Source organism: Rhinopithecus bieti, unplaced genomic scaffold (assembly GCF_001698545.2).
Source record: "Rhinopithecus bieti isolate Rb0 unplaced genomic scaffold, ASM169854v2 scaffold_2439, whole genome shotgun sequence".
Classification (NCBI taxonomy): Eukaryota; Metazoa; Chordata; class Mammalia; order Primates; family Cercopithecidae; genus Rhinopithecus; species Rhinopithecus bieti.
The window spans coordinates 1,826,913-1,842,603 of NW_016804232.1; the positions used below are offsets into that span (position 1 = coordinate 1,826,913).

Here is a 15,691-nt window from a genome sequence, read left to right on the forward strand (position 1 = left end):
CTGCTCCTGGCTGAATTCTAGTTTTTATAGCTATCCTCAGAGAAGCATGGGACTGGGAGATAGGAAGTCAGAAGGTCAGAGAAAAACTTTGGCTTCTGAGGCTGCTGTGATGCCTACATTTTAGGGTATGGTTTCTGTGCCTCAACAATGGTAAACAACTAACTTTCTTCTGGGAGGGAGTCTGGAATTGTGGTACATGGTATGCAGACAGTGCCTATGTAAATAGTCTTCATTGAAAACCGAGGTTCTGAGTCTCTAATAGATTTCCCTGGGCACAAACTTTGCATGTTTCTATATCTATTTTTTGTTGTTGCTGGAGAAAGAAGCATGCCTGATGTGGCCTTCCCTGAGAGCAAAAGAACATAAGCAGCCTCTGCATGGCATGAATTTTTTCCATCTCCACCTGTGTCTTTTCCTCTCGTTGGTCCTGTCATATGTCAATTTGCTGTAGTAAACCTTAGCTCTGTATACAACCAGATGATTAGGTCCTGTGGATCCTCCTAGCAAATCACTGAAAATATGGGTGGTCTTGGGAAACCCTGAAACAATACCAAAGGCAGAAACCGTAAAAGAATTTTTTTTTTTTTTAAAAGATGGAGACCCGCTCTGTTGCCCAGGATGGAGTGCAATGGTGCAATCTCGGCTCACTGCAACCTCTTGCTCCCAGGTTCAAGCGATTCTTCTGCCTCAGCCTCCGAGATAGCTGGGATTACAGGCGTGTGCCACCACACCTGGCTAGTTTTTATATTTTTAGTAGATACGGGGTTTCACCCTGTTGGCCAGGCTGGTCTCGAACTCCTGACCTCAGGTAATCCACCCTCCTTGGCTTCCCAAAGTGCTGGGATTACAGGTGTGAGCCACCATGCCCAGGTAATTTTTATATTTTAGTAGAGACAGGGTTTCACTATGTTGGCCAGGATGGTCTTGAACTCCTGGCCTCAGGCGATCTGTCCACCTCGGGCCCCCCAAAGTCCTGGGATTACAGGTGTGAGCCACCATGCCTGACCTTTGAATTTTTTTTTTGTTTTTTTTTTTTTGGAGACGGAGTCTACTCTGTCACACACACTGGAGTGCAGTGGCGCAATCTTGGCTTGCTCACTGCAACCTTCTCCTCCTGGGTTCAAGTGATTCTCCTGCCTCAGCCTCCCGAGTAGCAGGGACTACAGGCACCAGGCACCTGCCACCACGTCCAGCTAACTTTCTTGTATTTTTAGTAGAGACAAGGTTTCATCATATTGGCCAAGCTGGTCTCGAACTACTGACCTTGTCATCTGCCTGCCTCGGCCTCCCAAAGTGCTGGGATTACAGACGTGAGCCACCGCACCCAGTCTGAATTGTTTTATGTAAAGAGAAAACATGGAACTTAATTGCAAAAGTTGAGATTTGGCCAGGCCACTGGTGGCCAACTCCTGTAATCCCAGCACTTTGTGAGGCCGAGGCGGGCAGATCAACGAGGTCAGGAAATCGAGACCACAGTAAACCCCGTTTCTACTAAAAATACAAATTAGCCGGGCGTGGTGGTGGGCCGCCTTAGTCCACAGCTACTTGGGAGGTTGAGGCAGGAGAATGGCATGAACCGGGAGCAGAGCTTCAGTGAGCCGAGATCTGCCCACTGCACTCCAACCTGGGGGACAGAGCGAGACTCCCATCCTCAAAAAAAAAAGTTGAGGATTTTTTTTTCTGTCTTTATTGTGTCTCTTTATTTACTTTATTAATGTAACAGAGCTTTCAGAAAATTAAATTAATTAGTTGTATTGGAAGGTGAATTCCCTATTTTATTTTTTATTATGCATAAACATTTGATGCTGAAAATTCATGTCCCCTCTGCCTCCAGAGATTTCAGAAAAGAAATCTAATTAAAATTATCATCTCGATGTGATTCTTTTGTGAGTGATTGTGTTAAAGACGAATAAAGTGGATGATGATGAGACAATAATTAATCTGTAATTATGTCAATACATACTCATGAATTTCCATGATGAACAGAACTGAGGCCTCCTTGAGTCCATGAAGATCTTTTACTCTCCTTTTCCACGAACCTCGTTTCTAATTTCCCATGAACCTAGAAATTGAAAACAATTATTGCCAGGTGACTCCCAAATTATAATTTCCCTGGAATGTCTTCCAGTGGATACTAATTTTCCAGGTACCATCAACTCCTAAAATTTCCTGTCAAACTAGGTTGTTAGGAACAGAGCTTCTTCCATGACTTTGGACACATGCTGGAAAGGAAACATCATGTTATTACAGATAAAGCTTCAGCAGATTAAGAGAGCATGCTTGGAAGTGAGGCCCATTTTCTGCCTCTTCATGCAGAAGGTCTGGTGGTTAAGTTCTCTGTGAATCATAAAATTAAAAAATTATTTTGGTGTATATCAAAGGTTTCTGTTTCATATTGCTATTTGAGCAGTTGGTTTTGTGACTTGGCCTTTGAAAAAGTTTTTTAATCTCAGTAGTTGGCTAGTATGGGTGGGAAGGGATGCCATGATTCCCGTCACACAGATGAGCCACTTGTGTGGACATCTGTCAATTATCCCTGCTCTGGTGTTGCTCAAGTTTATTTGTGTCGTCTAAACCCCAGGGCCAAGTACCAGGGGAGTCCTTTCAAGCAGTTTTGGCAAGCATGGAATTGATGGCAGCTTCATTATAATTATACTTCTTTGCATGGTTGACCAGCTGTATCATCATAATAGCTTTCCATACTAGAGGCCAAAAAGACAGATATACAAGCTGCTCAATATATTTCAACAAATTACATTACAATTGATGCCTTTTCCAACTGTTTTATGCCTTGTAATCATCCCCTACTCCCACCCAGCCCGTCAGTTCTTTCACAAATAGGCAAAATTTGACTCTAGATATCCTTTTTAAGTATAGTGCATTAAGAAGTGAATTTTTTCTTGTTCCTTAGAATAATCATATGTTTATCTTTTCTTGTTTTCAAACAAGAAGTTATTTGCTGTAATAGATCATGTGACTGTATAATACATATATGATAATGACGAGAGTAATAACAATTGCAGGCCAGGTGTGGTGGTTCATGCCTATAACCCCAGAACTTTGGGAGGCTGAGGCTGGCAGATCACTTAAGATCAGGAATTCAAGACCAGCCTGGCCAACATGGGGAAACCCCATCTCTACAAAAAATATTTAAAAATTTGCTGGGTGTGGTAGCACGCACCTGTAATCCCAGCTACTCGGGAGGCTGAGGCAGGAGAATCACTTGAACCCGGGAGGTGGAGGTTGCAAGGAGCTGAGATTGTGCCTCTGCACTCCAGTCTGGGTGACAGAGCTAGACTCCGTCTTTAAAAAAATAAAAATAACAATTGCAACTTTTAGTAGCATTTACTTTATGCCAGGGAGTGTACTAAACACTTTACATACAACATTTCATTTAAAACTTGCAAACTCAATGAGACAGGTGCTTCAGATGAGGAAAGGGAAGCTTTGATAAGTGGAGTTACCTCATGCAATGTCACTGAGCTTGTATATAGTAGAGCAGGGAGTTGAATCCACGCAGTCTGCTCTTAATGATTTAAAACTCACTCATTGATTTTGACTTAAATATGCTCTAGAAGTCCTTTCTGAGTGTCTTATCAGATAATAAAAGTAAAATTCCATTACCTGATACTAAATGAATTCAATTTAAAAGTTTTTGCTTCATTAAATGGCCAACTATTACATGAAATGATATTCAACATTATTAGTCATCAGTGAGATGCAAATTAAAACCACAACAAGAAACCTTTATATGCCCATTCGAACAGCTAACATTAAAAAATGAAGAATTCCATGGCTGGGCATGGTGGCTCACATCTGTAATCCCAGCATGTTGGGAGGCTGAGGCAGGCGAATCACCTGAGGTCAGGAGTTTGAGACCAGCCTGGCCAAGATGATGAAACCCTGTCTCTACTAAAAGTACAAAAATTAGTCAGGCATGGTGGTGGGTGCCTGTAATTCCAGCTACTTGGGAGGCTGAGGCAGGAGAATTGCTTGAACCTGGGAGGTGGAGGTTGCAGTGAGCCAAGATTGCGCCACTGCACTCTAGCTGAGTGACAGAACGAGACTCCCACCTCAAAAAAAAAAAAAACAAAAAAAAAGAACAATTCCTATGTTTCAAAGATGTGGAGCATATGTAACTCTTATACAATGTGGTACAAGCATTTTAGAAATCTGTTTAGGCTGTTTTTTAAAAAGCTATACATGCACTTACCTTATAACTCAGCCATTCCACTAAGTATTTACACAACAGAAATGAAGACATGTTCTCACAAAGATTTGTACACAAATTTTCATAGCATCTTGATTCACTGTAGCCTAAAAACCAGTTCAGTGTCCGTCAACAGCTGAATGTATAAACAAATGTAGTATATCCATACAGTAGAGTATACTCATAAAAATGCAACAACATGATGAAACTCAGAATCCTTATGCTTAAGGAGAGAAGCCAGACACCAAAGTACATACGTTTTTCATTTATATAAAATTCTAGATAATGAAAATTAAATTATAGTGACAGAAAGCAGACCAGTGGGTGTCTGAAGCTGGAAATTGAGGACGAGGTAGTTTGCAAAGGGCAAGTGGAAAGTTTTAGGTGCTGGAAAGTTATCTTTCTTGATTGTGGAGGTGATTTTGTTACAGGCGGATCTTTGTTCTTAGAGCTCCCAAGATGGTGGCGGGCGGCTCCCAAGATGGGGTGGGCCGCTCCCAAGATGGCGGCAAGCCTTTTGTTCTCTGACCTGGGGTTCATGGCCTCACGGATTCCAAGGAATGGAACCTTAGGCCATGCGGTGAGTGTTACAGCTCTATTAAAAGGAGTGGGTCACGGAAGAGAACCATGGAACCCAGTGACTAGTGTTCAGCTCGATTAGGACAAACCCAGGCACTTAGCAATGCAGGAACAATGGCAAACCTTTAGCCCAATCAAGAGCAGCAATGGGTGCCTCACTGGATCAGAAACACAGCGGACACCCTGCCGGATCTGGAGGGGTGGAAGTCAGTGGCAGGTCTGTGACGGCGGCAGATAGCGGTGGTGGACAGTGAGTGAAAGCTCAGCTCGAGCTATAAAAAACACAGACCAGAAAAATAATGTGCAGTTGCAAGACTTAATAGAGTGAAAACAGAGCTTCCATACAATGGCAGGGGAACCAAAGGGGGTTGCCCACTCCGGTCTCAAATGCCTGGGGTTTATATCCCAATCATTGTAACTTCCCCTGCGCTCTCAGGTGATACATGATTTGACTATTTCTTTCTTTTTTTTTTTTTTTTTTTTTTTTGAGCATGCGAGTTTGCTCTGTCCCGACCCGGGCCTGGAGTTGCCAGTGGTCCGGACTCAGCTCGCTGCAAGCTCCGCTCCCGGTCACGGGCCCCCCCATTCTCCTGCTTCAGCCCTCCCATAGCTGGGTCCTACAGGCCCGCCACCTTGCCCGGCTAGTTTTTTTTGTATTTTTTAGTAGAGACGGGCGTTTCACCATGTTAGCCAGAGGGTCTCCGATCTCGCCTGATTCGTGAATCCGCCCGTCTCAGCCTCCCAAAGTGCTGGGATTACAGGCTTGAGCCACCGTGCCCGGCCTATGATTTGACTATTTCTTTACCTCCTGCTTTTAGCCTAATTTGTATTTTAGTGAGCTCTCTTTACTACCTGATTGGTTGGATGTGAGCTGAGTTAGAAGCCCCATGTTTAAAGGTGGGTGCGGTCACCTTCCAAGCTAGGCTTAGGAATTCTTAGTCAGCCTAGGAAATCCAGCTAGTCCTGTCTCTCAATTTTACAGGTGTATACATCTGTCAAAATTTATTTAATTGTACAGTTTAATGTATTTATAGAAATAATATATAGTATATCATAAATTATATATAATGTATTACATATAGTTATTTGCATAAGATAATTTATTTATATAATGTATATACTCTGTGTGTGTGTAGTTTTCTTAGAAACAGGGTCTTGCTCTGTTGCTTAAGCTAGAATGCAGTGGCGTGATCATAGCTCACTGTATTGTTTTTGTTTTTGTTTTGTTTTTTGAGATGGAGTCTCACTCTGTCCCCCAAGCTGGAGTGCAGTGGCGCAATCTTGGCTCACTGCAACCTCTGCCTCCTGGGTTGGAGCAATTCTCCTGCCTCAGCCTCCCGAGTAGCTGGGATTACAGGTGTGTGCCACCATGCCTGGCTAATTTTTGTATTTTTAATAGAAACGGGGTTTTGCCATGTTGGCCAAGCTGGGCTTGAACTCCTGACCTCAGGTGATCCACTCACCTCAGCCTCCCAGAGTGCTGGGACTACAGGAGTGAGCCACCATGCCTGGCCCATCATGGCTGTCTGTAACCTTGAACTCCTGGGCTCAAGTTATTTCCCCATCTCAGCTTCTCAAGTAGGTAGGGCCACAGGCATGCCACCACACCTGGCTAAGAATATTATAATTTATTATATATATAATTATTATATGTAAGTCATTCTTCAATAAAGTTAATTAGGTGCTGGACGCAGTGGCTCATGCCTATAGCCTCAGCTACTTAGCAGGCTCAGGTGAGAGGACTGCTTGAGCCCAGAAGGTCGAGTTTACAGTGAACTATGTATGTTCCTGACACTGCACTCTAGCCTGGGCAACAAAGCCCCAGACCTTGTCTCTAAAAAAAATTAATAAATGAATAAAGTTGATTATAAAACATCTAAATAAAGTACAGCAGAAAATCAAAACAAATTTTCTGCCATGAATATTTTTATACCCATGTCTTAGCATACTTGTAGAAGGTTTCCGTGAATTAAATTCTGCCAACAGGAAAACTTAATTAAAGCCTATTAAGATTTTAAAATACAGAAAGTGTCAATTGCTCTCCTAAAAGATTGTTACTGATTGGTATTACACAACGTATGAAAGTGTCCACTTCACCCCACCTTTGCGAGTATTGAATAGTTATCTTTTAAAGGTTTTCCAATCTGGTGAGAAAAAAAATTTATTGTGATAATATTCGTCTTTTTGATTGTAAGTGGAATGGCTATGAATATCTTTTGCTATGATACTGGAGATTTTTATTTATTTGTGAGTTGATTGTTCTTTTCCCACTTTTCCATTAGGCTGTGTTTCTTACTGATATGTGAGAGTTCTTTATATCTAGAAACCTCTCTTATTTATTTTTTAGCCTTTCAGGCTGTCATTTATCTTCTTTTTTTTTTTTGAGACGGAGTCTCGCTCTCGCCCGGGCTGGAGTGCGGTGGCTGGATCTCAGCTCACTGCAAGCTCTGCCTCCCAGGTTTACGCCATTCTCCTGCCTCAGCCTCCGGAGTAGCTGGGACTACAGGCGCCCGCCACCTCGCCCGGCTAGTTTTTTGTATTTTTTAGTAGAGACGGGGTTTCACCGTGTTAGCCAGGATGGTCTCGATCTCCTGACCTCGTGGTCCGCCCGTCTCGGCCTCCCAGAGTGCTGGGATTACAGGCTTGAGCCACCGCGCCCGGCCATTTATCTTCTAATTGTATTCATTCTATCTTTCACTGTACTGTGTTTAAGTTTTTTTTTTTTTTTTTTTTTTTTTTTTTTTTTTTTTTTGAGACAGTCTTACTCTGTCTCCCAGGCTGGAGTGTAGTGGTGCAATCTCGGCTCACTGCACCCTCTGCCTCCCGGGTTCAAGCGATTCTCCTGCCTCAGCTTCCCTAGTAGCTGGGATTACAGGTATGCACCAACATGCCTGGCAACTTTTTGTATTTTCAGTAGAGACAGGGTTTCGCCATGCTGGCCAGGCTGGTCTCTAACTCCTGACCTTAAGTGATCCGCCTGCCTCCTCCTCCCAAAGTGCTGGGATTACAGGTGTGAATCACTGCACCTGACCTGTGTTTCTTTTTAAAGACAACTTATTGATTCCATTGACACCCTGTTGATTCATTAACATTGAACTCATAATCTATAGCACTATAACTCATGCCTGAATGAAGCTTATCTAACAATGTATTTTCTCTATAAGGCATATCACGGCCTTCTTATGCTTAGGAACACTAGACAGCACTATGCTTCTGGGCCATAAACAGCGTGATCACCAACAAAAGCACAAAATGTTAAAAACACAACATTAAATATACTGCAAGAGGACACTTGTGTATAGTATGAGAGGTGAAACAAGTATCACGTTGTTCAACCTCAGCTGGGAACATGCACAATGACCTACTCAAATTTTCCTACATTCTGTGCATGTCTGGGAATGACCGTGAAAGCTCCACATGTATTGATTTTGGGGTTACAAATAAATTTTAGTGAGTAGGCTGGGCGTGGTGGCTGGCTCATACCTGTATTGCCAGCACTGTGAGAGGCTGAGGCAGATGGATCACCTCAGGTGAGGTGTTTGAGATCAGCCTGGCCAACATGGTAAAATCTCATCTCTACTAAAAATACAAAAAAACTGGGACATGGTGGCACATGCCTGTAATCCTAGCTACTTGGGAGGCTGAGGCAGGAGAATCATTTGAACCTGGGAGGTGGAGGTTGCAGTGAGCTGAGATCATACTATTGCACTCCAGCCTGGGTGACAGAGCAAGATTCCATCTCAAAAAAAAAAAAAAAAAAAAAAAAAGTTAGTGAGCAGTCAAATTCCCAAATACAGAATCTGAGTATTAACTGTAATTCCTCTGTGATGATGCTGCCATGTGTACATGTACTTTTAGTCAGTAAAAGCTTCAGAGTAGAAATATTTAACAAAGCATTGCAGCGGGCTGTATAGCAGAAGATACACAGAATGATACTTCACCCTGTTGTTCACAAATGTAATATAATTTATAATTTATTTTTTAATTTTTAAAATCAAAGTTTTAGGTATACTTGGTTTTAAAACTTCAGAAGTTCTACAGTGTTAATTATGAAAAAGAGTAACCCCTTATGCCTTTCTGCCCCTTCCCTTTGCCCAGAGACAACAAATTTCAATTCTTTTTGCCTTTTTTTCCCCTGCCAAATCACTAAAGAACTTGATTATAATGTTATTGATTCTTTTGTTTTGTTTTTAGGCACTATCGATAGTGATAAAGACTAGCTTTCAGGCCAGGCACGGTGCCTCACACCTGTAATCCCAGCACTTTGGGAGGTCGAGGTGGGTGGATCACCTGAGGTCAGAAGTTCGAGACCAGCCTGACCAACATGGTGAAACCCTGTCTCTACTAAAAATACAAAAATTAGCTGGGCCTGGTGGCAGGTGCCTGTAATCCCAGCTACCTGGGAGGCTGAAGCAGGAGAATCACTTGAATCTGGGAAGCGGAGATTGCAGTGAGCCAAGATTGCAAGCCAGGGAGACAGAATGAGACTCTGTCTCCAAAAAAAAAAAAAAAAAAAAAGAGGCTAGCTTTCTTTCACTACCATTTGAACAAAAATCCATGCACTTTCCATCCTTCCAAATTATAAATTTTGTTAGATCACTATTCAGTATTTAGATTGTTATTATACTGTTTCATCAAACTAAAATCTGGCCTAAGAAAGCCTCCATACTCACATACTTGAGTTTTTACCTACAACCCACAACCTAATTTAGTAGGTAAGCAAACTGAAAACCTATCTTAGGAGTATGCTTCAATAACAGTTGCTGACTCTCAGCCAGTCCCAGCAGCTGGACCTCAAAGACTTACAGCCACCAGCTGTTCAGATCGTGTTCTAAGGCACTAGCTGTTTCTATACCTTGCTTCTGCTCCCTGTACATCTCTTTCCTTTTTGTATGCATAAATTCTCTCCCACTATGCCCACTATACAGCAGCGCTGGAGACCCTCTAAATCTGCTATGACTTGGGGGAGGGTAGGTAGGGGTTGTCCGATTTCACAAATCATTTTTTCCTTGTTAAATTAAACTGCTAAATTATGTTTGTTTAAAAAAAATTTTTAAACAGTACAATTATTATTCATACTCTGATTACACTGCTGCTCATGTATACTTTTTTATTTCTCTTTGTTAATATTTGTCCGGTTTCTTTATTTGCCTTCTCAATATCTAGCCTCCATTTATCCCATACTGCGATGCAAGTGCAAACCTCTCAGCTATTGTGTTGGTATCTTCCTTGTCATCCTGAGCTTCACTTCACCCCTCCGCTTTATTTTATTCTTTTGTATTTTATTTTAACTTAATTTAATTTAATTTTATTTAATTTTATTTTATTTTTGAGATGGAGTCTTCCTGTGTTGCCCAGGCTGGAGTGCAGTGGTGTAATCTCGGCTCACTGCCACCTCTGCCTCCTGGATTCAAGAGAATGTCCTGTCTCAGCCTCCTGAGTAGCTGGGACTACTGGCGCTCGTCGCCACACCCAGCTAAATTTTTGTATTTTTGTAGAGATGGGGTTTCACCAGGTTGACCAGGCTGGTCTCGAATTCCTGACCTTAAGTGATCCGCCCGCCTTGGCCTCCCAAAGTGCTGGGATTACAGGTGTGAGCCACCTTGCCTATCATTATCTGATTTTTAATAGTTTGTTTGAATCAGGCTCTAAGTAAGGCTCATATACTGTGGTTGCTTGACACTTAAGTCTCATTTAATTTGGGATCTCCTTCTACATCTTGCATTTTTCTTGCCTTTTTATTTGTTAAAGAAATAAATATTTCCATTTCCTGCAGTGTTTCGGGCATTCTGGATTTTTGTGCCTGCTTCCGTATTGTGTCCTTGACATGGTCCTCTGTCTCCTATAGCTCCTGTCACTTGTAAGTTGGATCTAGAGTCTTCCTTATATTCAGGTGGGGAGGAATGATTTTCTTATAAAGTAATTTTCTAAATTTCTAGATTACCTTTGAAAGGAATTTTTCCAAGAAAGGATGCATGACAGGTAGTTATTGAAAACCTGCGTGACTGAAAATATTTTTTTTCTACCCTCACACTTGACTTGTGTTTTAATTAGGTTTAGAATTTTAGGGAGAAAGAATTTCTCCCCTCAGAATTTTAAGGGTTTTTTTTTTTTTGCTCCAGTTTTTTGTTTTGTCTTTCAGCATTGTTGAGAAATTCAATGTCTTCCTGATAACCAGTCCTTTGTATCTGACCTGCTTTTATCTCCCTAGAAATGTTTAAGACCTTTTGTCAGAGAAGTCTGTATTCCAGATTTTCAGTGATGTCTTGGTGTGCTTGCTGTGTGTCTTTTAAAAATCCATTATGCTGGGCCAGTAGAGGGACCTTCCAGTCTAGAAATTTATGCCTTTCAGTTCTAGGCAATTTTTTCTGAATTATTTCTTTGGTAATACTCTCTTTTCTGTTTTTGCTGTTCACTCTTTAAGAAGCTCATATTATTGGGTTTCCTGGACTGATGTTTTATTTTTGTTACCTTTTCTCCATTTTCCACTTTTATTTTTTTGTTCTGCTCTGTAGGTGATTTTCTTATCTCGATCTTTCTGCCTTTCTATAGTATTTTTCCTTCTATCAAATTTTTAAGTGTCAAGGGCCAGAACAAGCAGGATTTTGTGAGCTGTGGAAAGAAGTTGGATTTCATTCTAAGTTTAGTAGGAAGCCATAGAGGATTTTGAGCAGGGAAGGATGTTTTACGTATACAAGGATCATTCTTACTACTCTAACAGGTTATCTCTGCTGTAAGCCATTGTATTAATCTATTGCCATATAACAAACCACTCCAAAACTTAGTGCCTTAAAACAAGGCTTTATTTTTTTCTCAAAGTTTTGGGGGTTGATTGGGCAATTCTTTATTTCTTTCTTTTTTTAAGACAGAGTTTGCTTTTGTTGCCCAGGCTTGAGTGGTGCCATCTCAGATTACTGCAACCTCTACCTCCTGGGTTCAAGCGATTCTCCAGCCTCAGACTCCAGAGTAGCTGGGATTACAGGCATGCGCCACCATACCCGGCTAATTTTGCATTTTTAGTAGAGACGGGGTTGGCCAGGCTGGTCTGGAACTCCTGACCTCAGGTGATCTGCCCGCCTCAGCCTCCCAAAGTGCTGGGATTACAAGCGTGAGCCACCATGCCTGGCCAGTTGGGCAATTCTTTTGCTGGATTCACCTGGGTTTATTCATGTGTCTGCAAATAGCTAGTGGTTTGGCTCGGCCTGGGTGTTCCAAGATGGCTTCATCCAGATGTCTGGGCCTAAGCTGGGACTGCTGCAATGACAGTCTCAGCTGAACTTCTCTCCATGTGTTCTTTCATCTTGTGCTTCTTCGCATGAAGATTGAAGTGGTCCAAAAAATCAAGCCCCAGTGTACAAGCACTTATCCTGCCTCTGCTGGCATCAGCTTTCCTATTACCCTATTGGCGAAAACAAGGCAGATGTCCAAGCCCAGTGCCAACGTGGGAGGAGAATGTATGAGGTTGGAGGTGTGATTTTTGGGGAAATAGCTGTAACAATTTACCACATTAAACATGGTTTTAGCTACTTTCCTTTTTCTGATGCTTTGCCTATCAGTTTACCTTCTGATTATAATTTGGTTTTCCATATAAGTATGCTGTCAAGAAAGTAATGCACCAATCCATGCACTTCAAATATTTGCTATTGCTGTGATTGTGATAGTAATTTTTTTCTTTTTTTTTCTTTTTCTTTTTTTTTTTTTGAGGTGGTGTCTCGCTCTGTTGCTCAGGCTGGAGTGCAGTGGCTCCATCTTGGCCCACTACAGCCTCTGCCTCCTGGGTTCAAAGGATTCTTCTGCCTCAGCGAGTAGCTAGAATTACATGCACATGCCACGGTGCCTGGCTATTTTTTGTATTTTTAGTACAGACGGGATTTCACCATGTTGGCCAGGCTGGTCTCGAATTCCTGATCTCAGGTGATCTGCCTACCTTGGCCTCCGAAAGTGCTGGGATACAGGCATGAGTCACTGCGCCTGGCTCAGCTTCCGGTATTCTTTACTAGAGCCTTGTGGTCTGTGGACTCCCTTACTAAGAATCACTGTAGTCCTTGTGATCTATCTCAAGCTTATAATGGTGTATGTGAAAATGTAAGAAAATTAGTAATCAATTATCTTGAAATGTTTTCTCTGTTTTGCCAGATATGAACAATATAAAGCCATTGGAAGGGGTAAAAATTCTGGATCTAACAAGGTTTGTATTGGTTTATCAACATTTGGGTTTTTTTTTTGGGATTGGGTTTTCCCTTTCCTCAAAACATTTAATTTTGAATTATAAGAAGATACTTATATGCTTATGTTGAAATTTTAGAGAAGAAAATAAGAAAAGAAAATTCCTGTAATATCATCATTCTATGAGATAATTAGTGTAGTATTTATGCCTTTTCCCAATGTGTATTTATATATAATCTTAAAAAACAAAAATTGGAACCATATTGAAATTACAGTTTTACCCACATTTTAAACACAATGTTATATTTTAGATATTTTCCTATGTTATTCAAAATTCAACAAAAAGTAAGATAGTTAATATATCGATGTCACATAATTACTTAATCATCCTCTAATCTTTCACGATTATAAATTAGGCTTCCTTGTACACAAATATTTCCCTCAGTTTTGATTTCTTCCTCAGGATAAAATTCTAGAAAAAGAATTATAGGGGCCGGGTGCAGTGGCTGACGCCTGTAATCCCAGCACTTTGGGAGGCTGTGGCAGGCGGATCACGAGATCAGGAGATGAAGATCATCCTGGCTAACACGGTGAAACCCCGTCTCTACTAAAAATACAAAAAAATTAGCCGGGCGAGGTGGCGGGCACCTGTAGTCCCAGCTACTCAGGAGGCTGAGGCAGGAGAATGGCATGAACCCAGGAGGTGGAGCTTGCAGTGAGCTGAGATGGCGCCACTGCACTCCAGTCTGGGCGACAGAGCGAGACTCCGTCTCAAAAAAATAGAAAAAGAAAAAGAAAGGGGGTATATATTTTTAAAGCTCCTGTTACATATGGGCCAAATTACAGTTTTAACTGTTTTGATTCTTACTAGCATTATATGAGCTTGTCTGTGTTGATGGGTCTTTAAGAAGATAATTAATGTAAAAATTTTCCAGATGGTAATTAATTTATCATTTTTAACATTGTAGAATCCTGGCGGGACCTTTTGCTACTATGAATTTAGGAGATCTTGGAGCAGAAGTTATAAAAGTGGAGAGACCAGGTAAAGCTATTATTACTCCCTTTAAAAAATAGAAACAAGCTAATAAATATATTTAAATAATTCTCTAAATACCCATGTTTAGTGTACCTGTAAGTGGGATAAGGAGAGAATTAAAATGAAATGATTGTCTTTTTCTTCTCCATTTCTTGTTTTCCTGTGAACTAACACTAATGGTATCTTTTTAGTCCTTATGTGTGCTAAGTGCTAAGGCTCAAGCCAGTTTCTTCTTTGCACCTGAAGGCTTTTGTTAGAAGCTGAGGCTGGCCACAGTGATTGACGCCTGTAATCCCAGCACTTTGGGAAGCCGAAGAGGACAGATCACTTGAGGTCAGGACTTCAAGACCAGCCTGGCCAACATGGTGAAACTTCGTTTCTACTAAAAATACAAAAAAAAAAGTAGCCAGGCATGGACCTGTAATCCCAGCTACTTGGGAGGCTGAGGCAGGAGAAACACTTGAACCCGGGAGGTGGAGGTTGCTGTGAGCCAAGGTCATGCCACTGCACTCCAGCCTGGGCAACAGAGCAAGACTCTGCTTCAAAAAAAACAAAGAAGCTGAGATGCAGTGTATAACAACGATGATAACAACACCTACAGTGCCGGGCAAAGTTCTCAATGCTTTGCCTGTGCTTATTTAATCTTTACAACAACCCTATGGGCTGATGTTATTATTCATAGTTTATAAAGGAGAAAATGGAGGCACAGAGATGTAAAGCAACTTATTTAGGGGCACATAGGTAATAAGGAATATCCAGACCCTCAGCCGTGATTCTGGCCTTCCTTAGTCCCAGCCTAGCTTTAGCGTTGAGACTGAGATTACAGTGGGCCTGGCCACCCTCCCTCACCGTGGAATAAAGGGAAGGCCAGGAGAAAGGAGGGTAAAAGTGAAGAAATAGGGTAAAGAAGAAGGAGAGAAGGAAAAGGAATCAAAGTCCCTCAAAAAACAACCCAAGGCTGGGCATGGTGACTCACGCCTGCAATTCCAGTACTTTGGGAGGCAGGCGGATCACCTGAGGTCAGCAGTTCGACACCAGCCTGGCCAACATGGTGAAATCCTGTCTCCACTAAAAATACAAAAATGAGCCAGGCATGGTGGCAGACACCTGTGGTTCCAGCTACTTGGGAGGTTGAGGTGGAAGAATCTCTTGAACTTGGGAGGTGGAGGTTTCAGTGAGCCGAGATCGTGCCACTGTACTCCAGCCTGGGTGACAGAGTGAGACCCTGTCTCAAAAACAGACAGACAAACAAACAAACAAACAAACAGAAAACCTCAAATACTCCAACATAAGTCATTCTTTTCTATTTCCTTTTTCTTTTTATTTTTTAGAGACGGCGTTTCCCTCTGTCATCCAGGCTGGAGTGCAGTGGTGTGATCATAGCTCACTATAGCCTCCAACTACTGGTCTTGAGCAATTCTCCTGCCTCAGCCTCCTGAATGGATGGGACTACAGGCATGTGCCACCATGCCCAGCTATAATAATACAATTTTGTGTGTGTGTGTATGTAGAGACAGGGTCTTGCTATGTTACTTGTGCTGGTCTTGAACTCCTGTCTCAGCCTTTCAGAATGTTGGGATTACGGGTATGACCTGCTACTCCTGGCCATTTTTTTCTATTCCCAATAAAAGAAACATTTTCCCATTTTATAATTTTAAAGGTTTTGAAGAAGGAAACACCTCAGCTTAGATCAGTTTTTT

General features: G+C 41.7%; 1 protein-coding gene across 2 annotated transcripts in view; it reads left to right on the forward strand.

The window, feature by feature from the left end:
- Positions 1-15,691, forward strand: part of SUGCT (succinyl-CoA:glutarate-CoA transferase) — a 732,347-nt gene that overhangs the window by 20,124 nt on the left and 696,532 nt on the right. For both annotated transcript variants that reach the window (XM_017867385.1, XM_017867383.1), the window contains exons 2-3: positions 12,926-12,977; positions 13,924-13,997. In XM_017867385.1, coding sequence (XP_017722874.1) covers positions 12,926-12,977; positions 13,924-13,997 — 126 coding nt within the window. The remainder of the gene's footprint in view (positions 1-12,925; positions 12,978-13,923; positions 13,998-15,691) is intronic.